The sequence below is a fragment of the Rhinoderma darwinii genome, chromosome 7 (assembly GCF_050947455.1).
Source record: "Rhinoderma darwinii isolate aRhiDar2 chromosome 7, aRhiDar2.hap1, whole genome shotgun sequence".
In the NCBI taxonomy this organism is placed as follows: Eukaryota; Metazoa; Chordata; class Amphibia; order Anura; family Rhinodermatidae; genus Rhinoderma; species Rhinoderma darwinii.
This window is the reverse complement of record NC_134693.1, coordinates 66,233,898-66,256,183: the sequence shown is the minus strand read 5'-3', so window position 1 is coordinate 66,256,183 and position 22,286 is coordinate 66,233,898. Positions and strand designations below refer to the sequence as shown.

At 40.7% G+C, this 22,286-nt stretch overlaps 1 protein-coding gene across 2 annotated transcripts in view; it reads left to right on the top strand.

Annotated features, from left to right (window-relative positions):
• ALDH9A1 (aldehyde dehydrogenase 9 family member A1) overlaps nucleotides 1–22,286 on the top strand; it is a 76,150-nt gene that overhangs the window by 15,674 nt on the left and 38,190 nt on the right. For both annotated transcript variants that reach the window (XM_075833486.1, XM_075833487.1), the window contains exons 3-4: nucleotides 2,215–2,360; nucleotides 16,483–16,612. In XM_075833486.1, the coding sequence (XP_075689601.1) occupies nucleotides 2,215–2,360; nucleotides 16,483–16,612 (276 nt within the window). The remainder of the gene's footprint in view (nucleotides 1–2,214; nucleotides 2,361–16,482; nucleotides 16,613–22,286) is intronic.

The following is a 22,286-nucleotide window of genomic DNA, read 5'->3' as shown; positions in this document are numbered from 1 at the left end:
TCCGTATCCGATTCCTTGCTGCATGAGGCCTCTCCTCCCTTAGATCTCTGAGGCAGAGGTGTGCGTCCGCCATCTTGCCCCTCACCCCTTGCAAAGTTTTGCAGCTTCTCCGCGGCCGTCTGACCTCTAGTGGGGCCCATACTGGCTCCGGTACTTGCCCCCGGTCGTCTCGGGCGTCTGGACGGTATATTTGTGAGTTATGGAAGCCTCAGGATCTTTGCAGGATAACGATGGCGCGGGTTCACTGCGGAGCTCCTAGAACATGCGACCGCTCCTGCTGTGCGCTAAGCCACGCCCCCGTGGACAACTCCTTTAATGTGTCGGTTCTGTAGAGTCCATCCTACTCTCTGGAATCCATATTTTTATAAAATAATACGAAATGCAGTAGGTAAAACCTCTATCTCATATCTATTATATATTGCATATCACTAGGATAAATTCTAAAGTTAAATTGTAATTGTTTGGAAAAATGAGCAAAATTAACTCTCCCAAATATTAATATATCACCAATTGATCCGTGAAAAAATATATATGGGTTGGAAGAATGCCAACATAGTGGTAAAATCTGAGATATTAAGAGAACTTTAATGGAAGATAAGTTAGTTTAGTTTATACTGCTTTTTAATGTGGGTTTCAAACCCAAGAAAACTGAGCTATCAAAATCCTGAGACCATCCAAGTCCAACTGATGCATGTCCAAAAATGCTCACTTCTCAAAGCTGGACTATGGCATTCTTTATGGAAGTGTCCACAGATTCAGATCTTTTGGAACCAAGTAGCCTCATTTATTAATCCTGTAGTAGACCAGTCCTTAGTTATGAATCTGTGGACTCTCATCTTCAATGCTGACTTAGTCAAACGAAACCGAAAGAGAATTCTGCTGCTACTATTGACAGCAAAAAATACTATTTTGACCGCTTGGTTAAAACACCACAAACCAGCTTAAAGGGAATGTGTTGCCAGAAAAACATGTTTTTTTTTTAAAAAATTAAACATTTAGTGTGTGGGTGATTAAACATTGTTCAAATATTTATTTTTTTTGCGAGTCAGGAAATATTATAAATTTTTTCTAATTTATAATACTACCCATTTTTGGTCACTAGATGGAGCTAGTTCCCAAAATTGCAGCATTGCAACATTGGGTTAAAAGCCCTCGCTCTAGTGAGCTCTCAGCATCCCCCCCTCCTTTATCCTGGCTAGTGCCTGGATAAACGAGGGGTTTGAAAGGTTTAACCTCCTACACTGTGTGTCGCCATTTTTTGAGGTAACCCACAGTGTAGTAGGTTTACATACAGTAGTAAACACACACAAACACTAACATACATTGAAATCTCTTACCTGCTCCTGCCGCCGCGGCTCCCTCCGGCCCGTCCGCTCCCTTTGCTGCCGCTGTTCCATGTGCACAAGTCCGGAAGCCGCGACCGGAAGTAGTAATATTACTGTCCGGCCGCGACTTCCGGTCCACAGGAAAATGGCGCCGGACGGCGCCAATTTCGAATAGGACTGTGTGGGAGCGGCGCATGCGCAGTTCCCACACAGACGCCGTACACGGCAGTCAATTGGACGGGAGCCGTTCGCAGTCCCTATGGGACTGTGGCTGCCGTATTCCATGTCTGTGTGTGTCGTTAATCGACACACACAGAAATGGAACAAAAAATGGCAGCCCCCATAGGGAAGAAAAAGTGTAAAAATAAGAAACAGTAAAACACAAACACACAAATGAAAATAAACGTTTTTATTAAAGCACTAACATCTTTAACATATAAAAAAATTATTTGTGATGACACTGTTCCTTTAAGTTCTAATGGCTACATATTTATCAAGAGGAAAGGAGTTCAGAGGAGACCATGGGAAAAACTGAAGTGTTTATTTTATAAACAAGATGTAGATTTAAAACCATAATGGTTTTTTTTCTGTGCACCCAAAAAAGGGACGTATGTATTACAATGTATTGTAATTAGGGTCAGGGATCTGAGAATCTGACCTTATATTGATATCAATGTTTTTTGTGTTCATCTTATTCAAGTAAATTATTTGAAAGATTAACACTTGGTAAATAGTAGTGCAAAAAAAAAAGTTTACATTCTGAATTGTGCTTTGATAATTGTACTTCATTCCATCCAATACCTTTTTATGGTTTTAAATTGCATCCAGTCAACATTATACATGAATGCCAGGCTGTGGACTATAACATTTCTGGTGATGCTGTTTATAGGTCGCATCATTGCAACTTTTGCTTGCTCTGGAGAAAAGGAGGTGAATGAAGCCATTCAAAGTGCCAAGACTGCCTTTAAAATATGGAGCCAGAAATCGGGAATGCAGCGAGGCCGCATCTTGTTGGAAGCAGCTCGAATTATCAGGGTCAGTATTTCTTCTTCCCTCATTTTATTTTTTTTAAATCTGAATTAATCACTAACAAGCCTTTTACTATTCTATACTCTAACCTCTTTAGGACGCAGCCTGTCTTGGTCTTGTGGACACAGATGATTTTTTTTTATTTTTTTCAAATCTGACGTGTCGCTTTATGTGGTAATAACTTTGGAATGCTTTAACCTATGCAAGAGATTCTGAGACTGTTTTCTCGTGACATATTGTACTTTATGTTGGTGAGAAATTTTGGTCAAATTCAATATTTATTTGTAAAAAAAAACTTCACATTTTAGAGTGCTAAATTAGCATTTTCTAAATTTAAATGTATCTACTTGAAAAACTGATAGTAATACCACATAAAATAGTTACTAGTTAACATTTCCCCAATATATGTCTACTATGTTTGCATCAGGTTTTTTTTTCTAGGACGTTACAAGGCTTAGAACTTTAGCAGCGATTTCTCATGGTTTTTCAAGAAAATTTCAAAAGGCTATTTTTTTTTTCAGGGGCCAGTTCAGTTGTGAAGTGGCTTTGAAGGTCTTATACATTAGAAAGTCCACAAATCACCCCATTTTGAAAACGGCACCCCTCAAATTATTCAAAACAGCATTTAGAAAGTATTTTCACCCTTTTAGGCATTTCAAAGGAATTAAAGCAATGTAGAGGTAAAAAGTACAAATGTAATTTTTTTTTTAATTTTTTTTTTCTGTAACCCAGAAGGTTTTACCAGAGAAACGCAACTTCATAATTGCCCAGATTCTGCAGTTTTTAGAAATATCCCAGATGTGGCCCTAGTGTGGTAATAGAAGCACCGGCCTCCGGAGCAAAGGAGCACCTAGAGGATTTTGAGGCCTCCTTTTTTTATGAAAATATTTTTTAGGCACCATGTCAGGTTTGAAGAGGTCTTGTGGTGCCTAAACAGTTAAAACCCCCACAAACGTGACTCCATTTTGGAAAGTACACCCCTCAAGGCATTTTTCTAGGGGTTTAGTTAGCATTTTGCAGAATTTAGTGGAATTAGGCTGTGAAGATGAAAATATACTTTTTTTTGTTCTGCTAAAACATAGAATTTTCTTCAAGGAATAAAGGAGAAAAAGCACCCCAACATTTGTAAAGCAATTTCTCCCGATTACGGCAATACCCCATATGTGGTCATAGAATGATGTTTGGACCCACGACAGAGCTCCGAAGGGAAGGAGCGCCTTTTGGAGTGCAGATTTTTCACCTCTATTTTGCTTTAAATCCTATGAGACACACCTAAAGGGTTAAACTTTTCTAAATGCTATTTTGAATACTTTGGGGGTTGAAGCTTTTAAACTAAAGAAATGTCCTTCTAACATCCTAGAATAACAAACGGGCATTAAAAAAATTATGCCAACATAAAATAGACATATGTGAACTAGTAACTATTTTCTGTCGTATTACGATCTCTTACAAGCAGGTACATTTAAATTTAGAAAATGCAAATTTTTCTCTACTAGTGAAAAACCTACAATTTTTTTAAAATAAACATTGAATGTATTAGCCAAATGTTACCACTTAAATTAAGTACAATGTTTTTCCATGAGACAACCTCAGAATCGCTTGGATAAGTAAAGGCATTCCAAAGTTATTACCACATAGTTGAAAAACAGGGCTCGGTCCACAAGCCCAAAACTGGCTGTCTCCGTGTTCTTGGTCCCACATCTCTCCGTTCTGGCAGGTCTCTGGTGCTTTGTAATGGCAAAAATAGCTAATTCTTCTCATAAAAGTTAGTCAGATTCTTGTCTTTTCACATGTCCATGGGATCTGTCCGAATTTGTTAGTGTCCATTAAATAACAGATCCCTCAAAGCTGTCATTACTCCTTTAATGACGGAAGCCGTGATGCAAATGTGAACAGAGCTTTAGTATTTAAGTTGTACCTACCCTACTAGTAAAACGACTTTCTTCTTTTACCCTTGTTGGGGTATGTTCACACTGCTTATTTTCGTGGCGTAAACGGCCGCAAAATCGGAAGCAGAACGCCTCCAAACATCTGCCCATTGATTTCAACAGTAAAAACTGTTCTTTTTTAGCAAAACAACCTGCACCACTTTTTTTTTTTTTTTTCCTGAATTGAAATTGAATCCCTTAACTAAAAGCAGTTGACCGCATAAATCACACCATGTATTGTTTTTACAAAATTACTGTATGCTATCTTTTGAATCTAGGACATAAAAAGTTCTATATTTTGTTTCATTGCTCCAGCTTAAGTAATACTGGTTAATGTGACATTTATTTCCTAATGACCAGGTGTCTAACCCCTTCAGGACTGCGCCTCTTTTGGCCTTCAGGACCAGCCCCATTTTTTTCAAATCTGACATGTCACTTTATGTGGCAATAATTCTGGAGTACTTTTATCGAAGTGATTTTCAGATAAATTTTTTTCCCGTGACACTTTGTACTTTATCTAGTATATTTTGGTCAATATGTTTTTACACTTAATTTTTTTATTAATAAAAAAAACTTTAAAAAAAATAGCATTTTCCTACATTTTAAATCCTCTGCTTCTATAATGGATAATGATGAGAACATAAATTAGTAAATAAGGTCTACCACATGTAGTCTTTGTGTGGGTTTTTATAGGTTAAAGGAGTCTTCCAGCCACTAAAAAATGATGGCCTATCCTCAGGATAGGCCATCAATAGCTGATGGGTTGGGACCCCCCGCCGATCAGCTGTTTTGAAGTGGCCACAGCGCTTGTACGAGTGCTGATTCCCCTTAACTTCTTGCTCACTGAATCATCGACACGCATTTAGCGGAGATTCACAGGTATTGCAGCCTTTTCTCCCATTACAGTGAAGGTGTTTTGTTTTTGCCTCCCCTTTGATTAATATGCAGTTTGTTTAACATTTTTCGTTTCCACAAGTCATTTAGTATTAAAAAAAAAAAGCACCCCAATTAAATTGTTAGGCAATATCTCCTGAACATGGTAATCTCCCATATGTGGTCATAAACTGCTGTTTCAGCACACGACAGGGCTCTGAAGGGAAGGAGCACATTATAGCTTTTGAAGCACAGATTTTGCTAGATTGGTCTTGGGATGACCTCTTGCATTGTGCTGAGGTACACGGTGGAAAGCCCTGAGTAGTGACCTCATTAAGGAAACTACACCCCTCAAGGAATTCAGGGTACGAACACACAGCATAAACACTGGATTTTCCACAACGGATTAATTGCGGAAAATCCGCAGCATTTTACAGTAGCAGCAGTGTGGGTGAGATTTCAACAAATCTCATCCCCACACTGCGGGAAAAATGGCGCCGGAAAAAAACCCTCACATAAATTGACGTGCAGTATCTTCAACCGCAGTGTGTCAATTTAATGCTGCGGAATCGCAGCTCTTCTGTTGCGGGTTTTCTCATTCAATTCAATAGGGTGCTTAAACCCGCAACAGTGGTGTGTGTTGCGATATTTGCGGCGGAATACCAGTGGTTCCGCCGCAAAAATTGCAAGTTTGGGTAAGTATAACTATTTATTTTCTGAGTTCAATGCTTCTCCAGGCCGGCCTCCCTGGATGACGCAGCAGGCCATGTGACCACTGCAGCCAGTCACAGGCTGCAGCAGTCACATGGCCTGCAACATCATCCAGAGAAGCTGCAGCGGATGTTAGAGGAGGGAGGGCGTAAGTATGTGCGATAATTTACACCTTGATAAACGCACTAGTGTGGTGCGGGACTTCGGACCGCATTCCCTGTGGTGTACAGGGCGAATACGCTGCGCAGCTTGACGCTGTGTGTGTTCCTACCCTAAAGGTGTAGTGATCATTTTGACCCCACATGCATTTTGCAGAATTTGGTGCCCAATGGATGTTGCAAAGTGAAAATTGCAATCTTTCAATAGATATGCCATTTCAGTGACCAATATGTTGTCTGGCTTGTGCCACTGAAAAGTCCGCTCTTTAATTATTCTGTGTTTCCTGATTTTAAAACACCCTGCGTGTGGCCCTGATCTTTTGACTGAATGTACAACAGGAGTGAAAGAGCTTAAAGGCGCATGGTCTTATGTGGTGATTTACACAGCGTTGTTTGCAAAGGCTCTGTGGGTAAATATTAAAGTATAACCCAAAGAAGTCACCCAATTTAAAAAAAAACAAACTATACCCCTCAAGGCCTTCTGGGGATTTAGTGAGCATATTGACCTCCCAATTAGTGCTAAATGGATGTTACAGATTGAAATTTGCATTTTTCCCACAGATATAGAATTTCAGTGCTCCACTTGTGCCCTGGAGACACACACCATAAATTGGTAAGCGGGTTCTCCAGAGTACAGTAATTCCTCATATGTGGTCATAAACTGCTGTTTGGGCAAACTGCCAGGCTCGGTAGAAACTCCATTTGGCTTTTGGAGCATGGATTTTGCTTGGTAGTATTTGTTTTCAGGTTTTACTGGTGTTTTTAGTTTATAATATGGGGGCATATGTATGATTTGTGGAGTATATCCACGCATAATAAGGTGGTATATTAATTGGGTAAATATTTAAAATACTAATCCATGGATTTTGTTCGCTTTGTACCAATCCTTTTTAAGGCCAGGTTTTTCTGGGGCGGTTTATGTACTGATAAATGTTATCCATTCTTATCCCTATTTGGAACACAGCACCTTTTTGGGATTCTTCTCTTATTTGCAGTTGAGGGAACTTCGCATGGAAAGTGTTGACCTGGTATGATATGGGCAGCCTCTCTTCCAGCAGAGATGATGATTTTGGGCAGATGTGCATGGTCTCTCCCCTTCCTGGTTACCAAGTATTAGGGCCTTGATAGCCACTTCTTAAAATTGAAGGAATGTTCCCATCTGGCCGGCACGTCTGGATAGCTTGTAAGCGTTCTACAATACGATCTGTACCATGGGATATGGTTATCTGGTAAATCGTGGTATTGTACAAAAAAATCCACACTTTGGTATTGCCTAGCCCTATATGCAGCCATAGGCCCTAAAACCTAATCTCTGCTGCATCTACGTGGACCACCTAAGGGGGTTTTGGTGAGAATGTACTGGAGCTATATATTAGTCATGGCTGTAATTTTGCATCATTGTGTTTCAAGAGTCCTAACTCTTTAGTACAAACCATATTCTCCGTTTATTCTGTGACTCGTTACGATTACATCAAATTTTATATAATCAATTGTTAATTCCCAGTAATGAATCAACGGGCTGGTTCCCGTTATACCTCCCACCTTAAAACAAATATATTGAGGAAGGGTAAATTTATAAAATAACTTAATTTTTCCCATAAAAATGGAATAACAATGTAATTGTGTATAATATTGTATTGCATATACAGCCTGCATATTCAGCTTGGAGTATAGGATAGATATTCCTAGAATGAGTACAGCAGGGTAGCTTAGGATTTTAGGGTTGTACAGTGATATTCGGCCAGTCCCCAGACTAGATTTCTGCCCTTACTGTTGACAACGATATCAGGCACTCGTTCTAACAAGAACGACCACGTTGTCTCTGGATCCTATCCCCAGTTAGTTCCGTAACTAAGAATGCATACAGCAGGGTTCATCGGGATTGTAGGAGTATACATTGGTATTCTACCTGACCCAGAAATTCTTAGCCCTCACCATTGACAATGATATCGGGCACTCGTTCTAAAAAACGACCACGTGGTCTCTGGAACCTATCCCTATACAGATTAGATAATTCTGCTAGAGGTCATACTCCTACGCGTTTCCCCAGATGCTCTGGTTCATCAGGGAGTTTGTGAGCCTCACGGCTTGATAGATCATGTGGCAATGGCAGTGAGCACTTAAACGCACGCTCTTTTGTATATGTGTTGGCTCTTTCTTTTGGGGGCTCGATCGTCGGACAACCAATAGGAAAGGAATGCTGCGACGTCATCACATTCCAATCTGTATCGCGTCCTCCCTGCCTCCTAGATAGGCTGGATATATGGTAACGTATAGGGGGTTAGTTCAGCCATACCCCCAAAAGACTACTTTGCTTTACAAATCATGGTTACATAAGCACATTAGTTCATATTTAAAGTGGTTGGATTGTTGCCTAGATCTAGATATTAATTAGATGTCGTGCTACAGCAGTTATAAGTGGATTTGATGATCTTCTATACCTTGAGCTAAATGCCCAGTTCAGACCATGCAGGTATTAGGATGTTTTTTCGAATATCGGGCCCACCCATTTATATACTCAATTTTTTTTAGTGTCTTGTATATTTTATTACTGACACCTTTTATTAGATCCCTACATCCTTAATTATTCTTAAAAATGTGTGTGTATCTGGTGGCTCTTTGTTTATCTTTCAGGACTGACTTTATCCTAGGTTTTTAGAGAAAACATGCATAGTTGAGGTTTTCATTCAAACCTTCTGGAGCCACTGATCTCATTCTGTGAATCCAGCTGCTCTCCACTTGTAGTAGATCCCTGTCCCAGTTTCCACCTCTTGGGTTGAGGCTATACCCCAATTTCTAAAAACAAAAGGTAACCATCTCAATGAACACAATTAATTTGTTCTAGAACTTATGGGATTTAATCTTACAAAAAACTTCTTTCTATTCGGTGGGCACTATTACCACCAGCTCAGGGGTACAGCTATGCGGAGCCCTTGTGACCCTCATATGCTAATTTACTCCTGGGCTGATGGGAAGAAAATGTGGTCTTCTCAGACACCAACAATAAATGGCAAGAATCAATTGGCTATGGCTAAGATTTATAGATGACGTGTTCATCTTGTGGACAGGAACGCAGACTGACTTTGACATTCAGTTCAGAGACAAACTGCAGCCTGGCATTTCTAGATGTCCGACTCTCTAGGGGTTTGGGAGGTAAGATTGAAACAGTGGTCTTCAGAAAATCTACTGCAACGAATAGTCTCTTGAGATGGGAGAGTGCCCACCCATATGCCCTCAAACGAGGCATACCCAAGGGACAATACCTCTGAACAGTTTCTCCTGAGATGAACACTAACATCTTTATGATACAAGCTGCAGATATGTGAGATTTCGTGAAAGAGGTTATCCAGATCATATTCTGAGGGATGCCTTCACTAATGCAATCAAAACCAAACAAAGTGATCTACTAATACCCAAAGTAAAAACGCTTATAAAGAATAAGAAGATGTGCATCATAGGGACATTTGATGGGGCACACGAACAGGTCAGAGAGGTTGTACAAAAACACTGGGGGATCCTCATGGCAGATGCTGACCTGAAGGAAGCTTTGGGTGAAAGACCTCTGATCACTTTTCGAAGAAACAAGTCTGAGAGACAAATTGGTACAAAGTCACTATAAACCAGTACCTGTCAATGACCTATAAGGACCTTCAAATGTTTGGCCTGTGACTCCTTAATGACATCCAAGACTATAGTGAGTACAAAAACCGGCTGAGAATATACCACTAGAGAATTTATTAACGGTCTATCAAAAGGGATCATATACATGGCCAAATGCACATGCCCTATATAGGTAAAACTAAACGTGAATTTAGGAGACTTATTCGGGACCACTATAATGACCGCTTAAACAAAAAAGATACGCCTATTGCGAGACATGTTTGGGCAATGCATGGAGGTAACCCTAAGGACATCAAATTCCAGGGAATATAGCACATTGAACCGAACCCAAGAGGTGGAAACTGGGACAGGGATCTACTACAAGTGGAGAGCCGCTGGATTCACAGAATGAGATCAGTGGCTCCAGAAGGTTTGAATGAAAACCTCAACTATGCATGTTTTCTCTAAAAACCTATGTGAAAGTCAGTCCTGAAAGATAAACAATCGCAACAAAGAGCCCACATCTTTTTAAGAATAATTAAGGATGTAGGGATCTAATAAAAGGTGTCAGTAATAAAATATACGAGACACTAAAAATTTGAGAATATAAATGGGTGGTCCTGATATTAGAAAAAAACGTCCTAATACCTGCATGGCATGAACTGGGCATTTAGCTCAAGGTATATAAGATCGTCAAATCCACTTGTAACTGCTGTAGCACGACATCTAATTAATATCTAGATCTAGGCAACAATCCAAACACTATTTAAATATGAACTAATGTGCTTATGTAACCATGATTTGTAAAGCAAAGTAGTCTTTTGGGGGTATGGCTGAACTAACCCCCTATACGTTACCATATATCCAGCCTATCTAGGAGGCAGGGAGGACGCGATACAGATTGGAATGTGGTGACGTCACAGCATTCCTTTCCTATTGGTTGTCCGACGATCGAGCCCCCAGAATAGGCGGAGCCAACACATATACAAAAGAGCGTGCGTTTAAGTGCTCGCTGCCATTGCCACATGATCTATCAAGCCGTGAGGCTCACAAACTCCCTGATGAACCAGAACATCTGGGGAAACGCGTAGGAGTATGACCTCTAGCAGAATTATCTAATCCATGTAGGGATAGGTTCCAGAGATCATGTGGTCGTTACTGTTGACAACGATATCCGGCACTCGTTCTAACAAGAAGGGCCGAAATCTAGTCTGGGGACTGGCAGAATATCACTGTACAACCCTACGAGCCTAAGCTACCCTGCTGTACTCATTCTAGGAATATCTATCCTATACTCATCAAGCTGAATACGCAGGCTGTATATGCAATGCAATACAATATTATACACAATTACATTGTTCCATTTTTATGGGAAAAATTAAGTTATATTTTATAAATTTACCCTTCCTCAATATATTTGTTCAAATTTTATATAACTGGGAAGGGATTGAAGTGTTCAGGTCTCGGCCGGGTAGAGGTATAACCAGGAATAGAAAGGGTGTACGAGAACCCGACTCTGGCGTGTGCATACGGTAACATTAAATGATGCACATGCGAGAGTACAATGCAAGTCATGTATATGCACCAGAAGTGTTAAAGATGTATTAATAAACTGAAAACATGCTGGCACAATTCTCCAGCAGGTGGCTGAAAAGGATAAGCAGATCGATCACCTCAGGATGGTGAATCACTGCGTATAAAAAAAGCTGCCTAGCGTTGTAACCTGATATCAACCCCCAGTACGTGTGGATAATATAAATGGCTGAGAGTAGCAATATTCACAAGGACTAAGCTATCTGACACCGTATTGGGGGTCAAACATGTATGTCCAGCAGTAAATAGGCCATGTACGTCAGTCTGAAACTGGCAAGCAGATATAATGGCAGTTCTGCAGTATATGTAAGAAAAACCTTTTAGAGTAGGTCAGATGGTAATTCTGGCAATGCACCTTCGTATCCAGCCAATCAGAGTGGTCCCAATTGTACGGCCTGAAATCAGCCAAAAAGCAGCATGTGCCGTATGGATGCCATCCGCAGTGTAGACCCCATCCAGGCCGAACACGCGTGTACCCTGTGTGGGATGTCAGAACGTAAGCTACGTACGGTGATACATTTAGCCACCAAGTGACTTCTTCGGAGCGTGCGTAGCAATGTAAGTTTAGGGTAGTCTCTTAAATACACAAGTAGCCAATAAGGAGTCTACTTCAAAAGCAATTCAGATAACCCTTAAGACAATTGAACTAAATTAGTCATACAGTATTTTATCAAACTTTTGTCAATTCCTGGCTAGGTCTTGCCCAAAAGAGTAAAAGAACAGGAAGGGTAAAGAAAAATAATAAAAACAATTCAATAAAAAAAAGGATAAGCCAGCTTAAAAAAGATGGGTTGAGACAGAGTCCCAGGAGTCTGGCCACGCACTGGATACAGTCGCTGCACTTGTGAGTTCATTGGATTTGTTCCAAGGGTGCCCAGGAGGCTAATCCATGCCCTCATATTTTCTTGGTTTACGAGGAAATCTCTAGTAGCCCTATATACTCCGAGCGTTACACGTGGTTTATTTCAATTTTAACTTCCTAAATACTTAACAGTTAAACTGGTAGTATTCTGACTCAATTTCCTGTCACCGAGCCTCTTGATTAACAACATTGACAGTTTTATTACCAGTTGGCCATAGACTATGGTTGGATCATAATTGAAAGCCCACTCGTTCTGCGTGCTAATATGATGTGCTGTATTCACTTGCTGACTGGCCTGGGTTTGGGCAGGAGTCTCTGCACTTCTGAGAGCCACCTGTCTGATATGTTGCTGAGAAACCCAGAATTTGCTGAGGAGTTTCAGCAGCTCGAGCAGCAGTATGATGCATTTCATCAGCTTGCAGTTGGGCTAGAGGAGTCTCTGCAGCTAGTAATGCAGCTTTCCTCCTGGCCATTGGTAATCCATTTGCTATGGGTAACCACTCCCCTGTATCCTCCCATCTAGGATTATCTTGTAAAGTGCACTACCTGCTACTTCCAGATAAAAACATCTTTACTATAAAAGCGAAAGTCTGTATTCACTTTTATAGTATTGGATCATGTGATAATGGCTGATAACTGAGAACCGCAGCAAGGCCGGGACTTTAAAAAAAAACCTTCCTGCACACCTGATGTACCTACGTGCCAAACTTTGGGTCAAATAGTTCAGGTGTTTGTCATCCTCTATGGGCATCCAAACAGACGTTCGCTATAATGGCTGATAACCGAGAACGGCGAGGTCGGGACCGTTACGTAAACCTTCCTGAACACCCTATGTGCCAAATTTAGAGTCCAATTGTTCAGACGTTTGGATGCCTATAGTGGAGACATTCACTTTTATCATATATAATAGCAGTTACCTGGCTTCACACTGGTCTATTTGTGTTTTGGTTTGTGTGTGTGTGGTTAAAAACTTCACTTCCTACTGTTATGAAGCCAACATGTCCAAGTGCAGGGTTCCTTTTTGGAGGAGTAACTGGTCTGATAGGGGTTCAATTTATGAGCGTGCTCAAATACAGTATTGGTACAGTTCGTTTATGGCGAGTAACACGTCGAGTAAAGAAAAATAGCTTGGTTGTTATGGAAACCTCGTCTAAAACTGTATGTGAATGCGGGACCTGCGAGCTTCTATTGGCTAATACGGGTCATGTGATCTGGAGGAAGGTCCTTGATGCGGATGCCAGTGGTGTCGTCATGTATGCTTTTGTGAATATGTTGTGTAGGTCCTAGAAAGCTAAAACCCGGTCTAAACCTTCGGTAGCGCTTGATTTACTTATGTGCCAAATTTGGTGCAGATTGGTCCAGTCGTTTGGCCGTGCATAAAGAACAGACCAGACATCCGACAACAGAAATTCATTTTTATGTATGTATGAGATCTTTCAGAGTATATATCCACATACACTCCTTTTGAAGCTGCGGACGGTCACGGCTACCACCCCCTATTGTCCTTGAAAAGTTGATAGATGGCTATGAACAAAAGGCCCTCTGGTCTGAATAATGTAACTTCAAGTCATATGTTTCTTTAGGTGCAGCCTGGGTCCTGGGACTCTTCCCAAGCAACTATATTCAGTGCGTGGTCAGACTCCCGGACGCCAGAATCGCTTTTTTTTTTTTTTTGCTTTTGTTTTTTTCTGGGAACCTCCTCTCCCGCAGAAAAATGGAATAAAAAGTGATTAAAATGTCTTATGTACCTCAACATGGTAACATTAGGCCCTGTTCACACAGGTTTTTGCCGCGGAATCTGAAATCAATGGGAGTAAATTTCGGCTGTTTTTTGCTGCAATGGGAGATGGAGGCTTTTTATTTTTTACTAAGGGCAAAAAAAAAATGGGAAAAAGCGACTGACTTTTTCGCCTCAAAAACCCCATTGAAATCAATGGGAGACGGAAATAAACGCGTCTTATTGACGGGTTTTTCGGCAAAAAACGCTGGCGGTTATTCCATCTTTCTGTTGCAGAGAGCTAAAAAAAAATAAATAAAAAAAAAAGCACGTCAATACGCGCGTGGTGCAAAACCACTTAAAAAAACTAGCTAATTTTTTTTTTTTTTTTTTCCAGGCAGACTTTTCTGCTTGCAAAAAATTGTGTGAACAGGGTCTTAAACTATAGCTTGCCTCACAAAAAAAGCCTCATGCCGCTCAAATGACTGAAAAATAATGTTATGGCTCATTAGAATATTTATTTTTAACAGTTTTTTTTAGGTTTACTAATTTTACAAGGAAAAAAACAAACCTAAAAAAAAAACTATATATAAACTTGGTATCGTATTGACCCGCAGAATAAAGTCCACATGTCGTTTTTACCACACCTTGAACACTGTAAAAAATTAAACCCCAGTTTTTCCCAGTACATTATATGGTACAATAAATGGCGCCATGAAAAATTACAACTCTCCCCGCGAAAAGGTATATAAGATCGTCAAATCCACTTATAACTGCTGTAGCACGACATCTAATTAATATCTAGATCTAGGCCACAATCCAAACGTTGACGGGAAAAATAAAGTTATGGCTTTTGGAGGGTGGGGAGATAAAACTAATCTGTCATAACGGTGGTGGCGGAAAGGGGTTAAAGATAAGCTCTCCCATTGTGATTATTCCCTCGGGAGTATTTCATACTGCTGTCAGGTACTGAAGACATGACGTCCTTTTCCATAGCCTTCTCATGGACTGCTTGAAAGATTTATTAATTCACTGATGGCTCTCCCCCTTTTTTTTTAAAATGGGCACTTTGGAGGTATATCTTGAGAATACTGCTGCCGTATACTTCCAGCGTACCTAAAAGCAAGATGCGAACAGAGCCTAAGACTGTGTCCATGGTTTTGCTGGACATAATCGTGTCCATGAAAATCTAAGCAATCTGTGACGGAGGCCCCTAACAGAGCCCCCTGTGCAGATCTGAACAGAGCCTTTTACTTTGAGACACAGATTAAGTATGGTTTGTTTATAATATATTTGATACTTTTGATTTTCTTTTTCTATTCTGTACTTCATTGAGGTTTCAAAAAAACCTATTGCAGTAAGCTATCATTCAAAAATAGTACATTTTCTATGAATAAATAACCTATACATATAGATCTAATATTTGCTATAAAATTATTCAATATATTCTGTAAATATATCCAGGTTTTTTCACTGTACAAACGTTTGATTGGTTATTGAAGTGGGAATGTGTCATGTATTTAATTTTGTAGCTTTATTAATTAGATTTAAATATATTGATAGTGTATTTGATCTTGTTTTTTAAATGTTGTTGCCATTTGTTTTAATTTAATATATATATATATATATATATATATATATATATATATATATATACACCATACAGCAGGGTGTGTGCTATGTGGACACTCCAATTAATGGCAGTCAATTGACAAATTAATGTCAATAGCTTAAAGGGGTTTTCCCATCTTGGACATTTATGACATATCCACAGGATATGCCATAAGAGTCCAATAGAAGCAGATCCCACCTCTGGGACCCCTAAACCCCGTTCAAGCTTACTCTGCTCCCGCTGCATCCCAGTCGCTTCCTGGTTAGGTGGTCTGTAGTTACGTATACAACAGAGTGCTCACTGAGCTACACTGTTTCTGTAACTTCCATAGAAGTGAATGGGAGTCCCGGAAAATGTGTAGCACAGCAAACACTCGGCTGTTTCCGTAACTCCCGACCACCTAATGAGGAAGCGGCCGGGAGGCAGCGGGAGCAGAGTAAGCTAGAACGGAGTTTAGGTCGCCCCGTTCTTGATAGGTGGGACCTGCATCTATTGGACTTTTATGGCTCATCCCGTGGATATGCCAAAAGGTCCAAGATGAGGAAAAGCCTTTTTAATGCAGCCTCCATAAAGGTTTGAGTACCACACCATCCCGTATAGACCGGGGGTGACAGCGGAGTTGCATACACAGCCTTATCTGTGTACATAGTATATAGTGTTGCTATTCTTCCTTATCCAGGCCTCCAGCAGTAAAATAGAGCTGTCGTTATCCCACGATCTAATGATCATGAGATGATTATCCTCATCCTGTGCCTGCATATACAGGGTACCTAACGAGTGCGCTACAGAGAACAGGAAATATTGTGTGTTTTTACAATATAGGTATGTAAAAAGGATAAAGCCACAAAGTTAAAAAAAACAACTATCTATATATATATATATGTATGTGTGGTGTGTGTGTGTGTGTATATATGTATATATATATATATATATATATATATATATATATATATATATATATATAATGTGTGTGTGTGTGTGTTTTTTTTTTTTTGTTTGTTTTTTTTTGATAACCCGATTTTAAATAATTTTTGATACATTTCCTTTTTAAAAACCATTTTAAATGACTTACAGGAGCGCAGTGAAGAAATTGCTACCATGGAAACTATAAACAATGGGAAATCCATATTTGAGGCCAGAGTGGATATTGAGATCTCTTGGCAGACTTTGGAGTATTATGCTGGACTTGCTGGTAGTATGACTGGTAAGATCATTCTAAAATAGCATGTACTCATTTATTTGTGCTTAGGTGAAATGTATTTGTAGTAATCCATTTTGGTCAACACATTATACAACACCTACCATTTTCACAATTTTTGGCCTCCATTTACAGCTTGAGGCTTTGTTCACATCTGCATCGGGACTTGGTTCATGGGTTCTGTCGGACCTTTCAGTCAGAAGAACACATGAACAGAATCCAAACCGAAACCATAGGTTTCCGTTTGTATCACTATTGCTTTTCAATGGTGACCGAATCAATACCAAACAGTGACAAACAAACCATTTGCACCGGATCCATCAAAATTACAGAACCCTTTAAACAACTGTAATAAAGCGTAAACCATTTGCACCAGATCCGTCACCATTGAAATCCATGGTGATGCAAACGGAAACCTATGTTTTCATCTTGGATTCCGTTCACGGGTTCCCCTGACGGAAAGGTCTGACAGAACCCATGAACAGAGTCCCAATGCAGATGGGAACAAAGCCTTACTCTCATTTTGTTATTTCTGCCCCACCGTTTTAATGGTCTGTTAATTCAGAGTTCGGTCGGCGGCAAAAATGTGAAAATTCCCCCCCACCTCCCACCTATTGATTTCAATGAGAGGCAGAGGCTTTTTTCCTGGGAAGCTTTTGGCCGCTCACAGCAACAACAAAAAAAACCGCTCAAACGACAAAGAACATGCTGCTTTTTTGTGTGTGGTGTCCTCGCATGTGTTCCTTGCGTTAGATTTTATGGCCAGGGGCAAAAAACTTAAGCGGTTCAAAGTCTGCCTCAGATTCCTGAAGGAACTCTGAGGAAGGTTTTTTTTTTTCTGCCTGCAAAAAAACGTGAACGGGGCCAAAGCGTGCAACTGCTTTGCAGGTTTTGTTCACACTGGTTCACAGGTTTTTACAGGATTTATGATGGATAAAAGGATCAGTTTTGTGACTAATCCAATTTGATCTGTGGCTTATAATGGGTCCAACAAGTTTCTGTGCAGTTTCCTTTTGTATCTTTCATTGGATAGAATAGTGCATTATGCTATGTTCTGTCTATCAAAGAGCAAAGGAACTGTGACAAAAAAAGAAATAACACAAGTGTAAACAAAGATTCGTGTCTTAAATGGGTTGTCCACTACTGGACGACTGATGACCTATCCATCGGATAGGTCATCAGTACATAATCTGTGGGGGTCCGACAACCGGCTGCCTCAGAGCATTGGATGTACATGCTGGAAGCGGTTGGCTCCAGCCACTGAATAGTGGCTGTGCTGGAATACTTGCAGCTCTGCTCCTATTCAAGCTGCAGCATGGCCGCTATGTATCGAGCCAACTTCTTCCGGCTCCGTACATCGCCTAATGAGCCATAACATCCGGTGCCCGGAGGCAGCAGGAGCGACTTAACGTTGTGGGTTGTCGGACCTGCACCGATATACTGATGGCCTATCCGGTGGATAGGTAATCTGTATTTCACTAGTAGACAACCCCTTTAAAGCTATGTAAATCTTTTGCAGGACTTTTAAAAAAAAAAATAAACGGGTGTTTGACGGACGGTGTGTTTTGGTGTAACTTTATAAATAGTTTTTTATTTAAAAATTTGGTTTACTTTTTTAGATACAGCAGCTCTGTATTCTCTATACATAGCCGCTGTATCCAGCGTTAAATACTGCGCTTCTGTCAGGTCCGCGGGACTGACTGGTTCAGTGACAGCGGGCCCTGCGAGTCTGACATGCTGACATGCGGGATCTACCTGTTCATCACATCTAAGTTCAACACTTATATGTGATGGATTACATGTGGAGCCGGTGTGTCAGACACGCAGGACTCTCTGACCCTGAACCAGTCAGGTCTGTGGGACTGACTGATTCAGGCGATGGCAATCTAGCCATCTGCATTGTATAGAGAACACAGAGCTGCTGGAACTATAAAAAAAAAAGTGAAACTAATTTTTAATAAAAACTATTTCTTTTTTTTTTTTTTTTTTAAATCAAGTAGTTTTTATTAACACAAGTTTTCATATTATACAAACCAGTATCATGAGACAAGAACATCCCACCCACTTGTAAAGAGTACTATGCAGTTTATCACCTTACCAAAGTACATCAAACTTCCCAATGTTTCCCTACCAACACATCATCCCCCAGCAAAATATTAGCAAACCTAGTCCAATAAACCAACAGATACATTTCTCAGAGACGCCGATGGCAACTCTAGTGACTGCAACCACTTCGTCCACTGACCTTCAACTTTTTTAAGTTCGCAATGTTTGAGGTAAATTGCCCTCTCCAACTGTATAATACCATTCATATGATTAACTAACTCACTATATGCAGGTGCAAAGGAGTCCAACCACCTCATCGCTATCCGCTTACGAGCCTGATACAACACTTTTTGAATTGCCAATTTTTGGAAAGCCGTAATGTTGAGATCCTCCACATAGCCCAGAACACCTATCAAGGGATCACGTGACATCTGGAGACTAAATACCCCATCTATCTATGCAAAAATCTCTGCCCAATACCTCTGCAGATCAGGACATCCCCCACATCATATGAATAATTCCTCTGGACATCTTGGACACCTCGCATCAGACCCATCTTCTGTAAGAGCACCGGAGTACGATAAACTCTATGAAGTACAAATAGCTGAGATCTACGGTGTGCCACATTAAGTGAAATCAACGGGACATCTGCCAGGAAGCTTTTCCAAACCTCCTCAGAAATAGTACCCACATCACTCGACCATTTCACTCTCCCCTTATCCAAAGGTGATTGCAACACAGAAGGTAACAGTTGACCATATAGGAATGAAATGACACCCTTCACACTACCTGCACTCTCAAGCATTCGTATAATCACTGAGGTCTGTACCTCCGGGGGAGAGTCACCATATTGAGCTGTTAATGCGTGCCGCAATTGTAAATACTGATAACAAAAAAATTATTGGGCAACCGTTGGAAGGAATTAAGGACACCATCCTTATATAATTGCGCAACATATTTAACCCCAATATTGTCCCACTGTTCAAACCCCCGTAATTGATATAGCTCCCATAACCGTAATTTATGCCACAGAGGTGTGAATTTAGTAATCCCCGTGATATTTTGTAAATCCCGAGTCTTGAATCAATGAAACTGTTGGCATAGGATTGGGAGGAAGTCTAAATCGGTGTGCTTCAAGCAGGGACAACAAGGAACCCTGTCCTAACAAATGAGATAATATGGTTCTGCTGGAACTCCCATGATCCGAACCTCCCCAAACTTTAACCAGTTCAGGACCGGGCTATTTTGAGCCTTCAGGACCAGACACCGTTTAGCCCTTTTTAGCACGTGTTCGTTGAATGGCTATAACTTTTTTATTTGTTGGGCTAACTACGTGATTTTTGCGACGTTTTTCCATAAACAATGCAGGTTTCTTTTTTTTTTTATCGTTTTTATACACCTTTTTTGCTATTTTAGAATTTTTATTCATGAAGTTTGAAAATAATAGTAAAAAAATAAGCTTTTTTTTACGTTTCAGCAATTTTTTTTTTGGAAATATAGTTTTACCCTAAAATAGACCTTTTATTTGTGATAGTCATTGTCTACCCTAAATTTTAATATATTACATGTCCATATTAGGGTAATTGCGTTAGCGCTAGCGTTACAAAAATGATTGGCGGGGGGGGACTTTTTTTTGGGGTGGGTATTTTGTGTATTATTTAAAAAAAAATTGCACTTGACTTTACTATTTTTTTTTTTATTACTATGGTCTGTCCCTCACAGGTCAAAAAAGACCTTTGGGGAACTTTATATTTTTTTCTTTTACACCATGTTTTTCCACTGTAACTGGGGCTGCACAGCAGCCACAGTACAGGGGAAATCTCACTAATAGGGCTCTGCTGGGTCTTGTAAGACCCAGCAGCAGTCTGTCACTAACTGCACCTGGCGATCATGTGACCAGTCACCTGATCACCGGGAGGAATAGAGACAGCGCCGCTGCTGCTGTCTCTATTCCTATACACAGTGTTCATTGAGCGCTGTGTACAAGTCATCAGAGAAGACAGAAGCAGCGAAAGCTGCTTCTATCCTCTCCTCAGGGTCCCCGGCAGTCACTGACAGCCGGAGACCCGACATTCAGCTGCCCGATCAGCAAGTTAAAACCCGAGCGCTAAAAAGTCTATGGCTCGGGTTTTAAGGACCCTGACCGCTGGCCGTAAAAACAAAGCCAGCGGTCGGGAACTGTCAGGGTTAAACTTCCTTCTCCCTGTTATTCCACACCAAATAGCCACCTCTGTAAATTGGAAAATGAGGTCATGTATGGAAGATATGTACCAAACACACAAATGGTGGTAGACATCCTCCCTCAGTGAGGTAGGAAGTAAGAACTAAACTTTATTGAACAAAAAAGAATCACAAGTCTCCTCCCTAGAGATGTGGGATGTGCTTAAGCCCCATTGGCTCTATTCAGCTGTAAGTTCTTCTGTACACTCCTCTTGCATTCCATTCCAGGGGTGGTGTCTTCCATAGGCGTGTTTCTCATACAGACTCCATCTTGTTTCATTTACAAATCTTTGTGGAATATACTGATATAAAGCAATAATGTTTTTGCAAACAATATACAGGCTAATGATCCCTGACTGAACCAGTTAAGATGTTGCAATTGCGCTGCCAAAAAATATACTTGTGGATTAGGGACCGCCAAACCTCCATCAGTGGCCAACTGCAAAGTCTCCAACTTAATCCTAGGAGTTCCCCGTCCCCAAATAAATCCCCTAAATATTTGATTAATTCTGTAGAACACAGAACTGGGAATCCATACTGGGGAGTTGTGCAAAACATAAAGCAGTTGTGGCATCAAGATCATTTTTTAGTAAGCCAACTCTGCCCACCAATCCCAATGGCAATTTACCCCAGGCCTCAGTCTTCATTTTAAATTTCCCCAGAAGTGCCAAGATGTTCAGAGGAATAAAGTCCATAACTCGACGAGTAATCTGTATCCCTAGGTATTTAAACTGTCGTAACCGGGTCCACATTCAGGTCAGACGACAAAGAATCCACCAACTGATCCACTGGAAGCAAGGCTGACTTATTCCAATTGATAGTAAGACCAGAATAAGTACCGAACATAGTGATAGTTCGAACAGCCTGAGACAAGGACTCCTGTGCATCTCCCAGAAACAAGAGGAGATCATCGGCATATAATGCCACCGTCTCCTCCAACCCTCCATATTTAAACCCTACAATTTCCGGAGTCATCCTAATCTTACTAGCCAAGGGTTCGATCACCAGAGCAAGGGTGACGGGGCAGCCCTGTCGCGTACACCTTTCCAGAGTAAAAGCATCAAACACCAAATTATTAACCCTTACACAAGCTCTAGGCATATTATATAGCAGTCTCAGCCATGAGATATATCGGGGTCCAAATCCCATCGTCTCCAGGACGGCCCACAGAAAAGCCCATTCCACACTGGATGCTGCTAAAGCATTTGACAGACAACACAACACCACTCTGTTCCCAGGATTATCCGGGACCACCTGGAGATTCAGGAACAGACTCCTAATATTGATCGCAGTGAATTTAGATGGCATAAAGCCCATTTGATCATTATGCAGAAGTGATGTAACCACCTTCCCCTCCTCCCCGCCACCTGCAACATTGACAACTTTTTTTGTAAACTGGGAACCCATCAAGCCC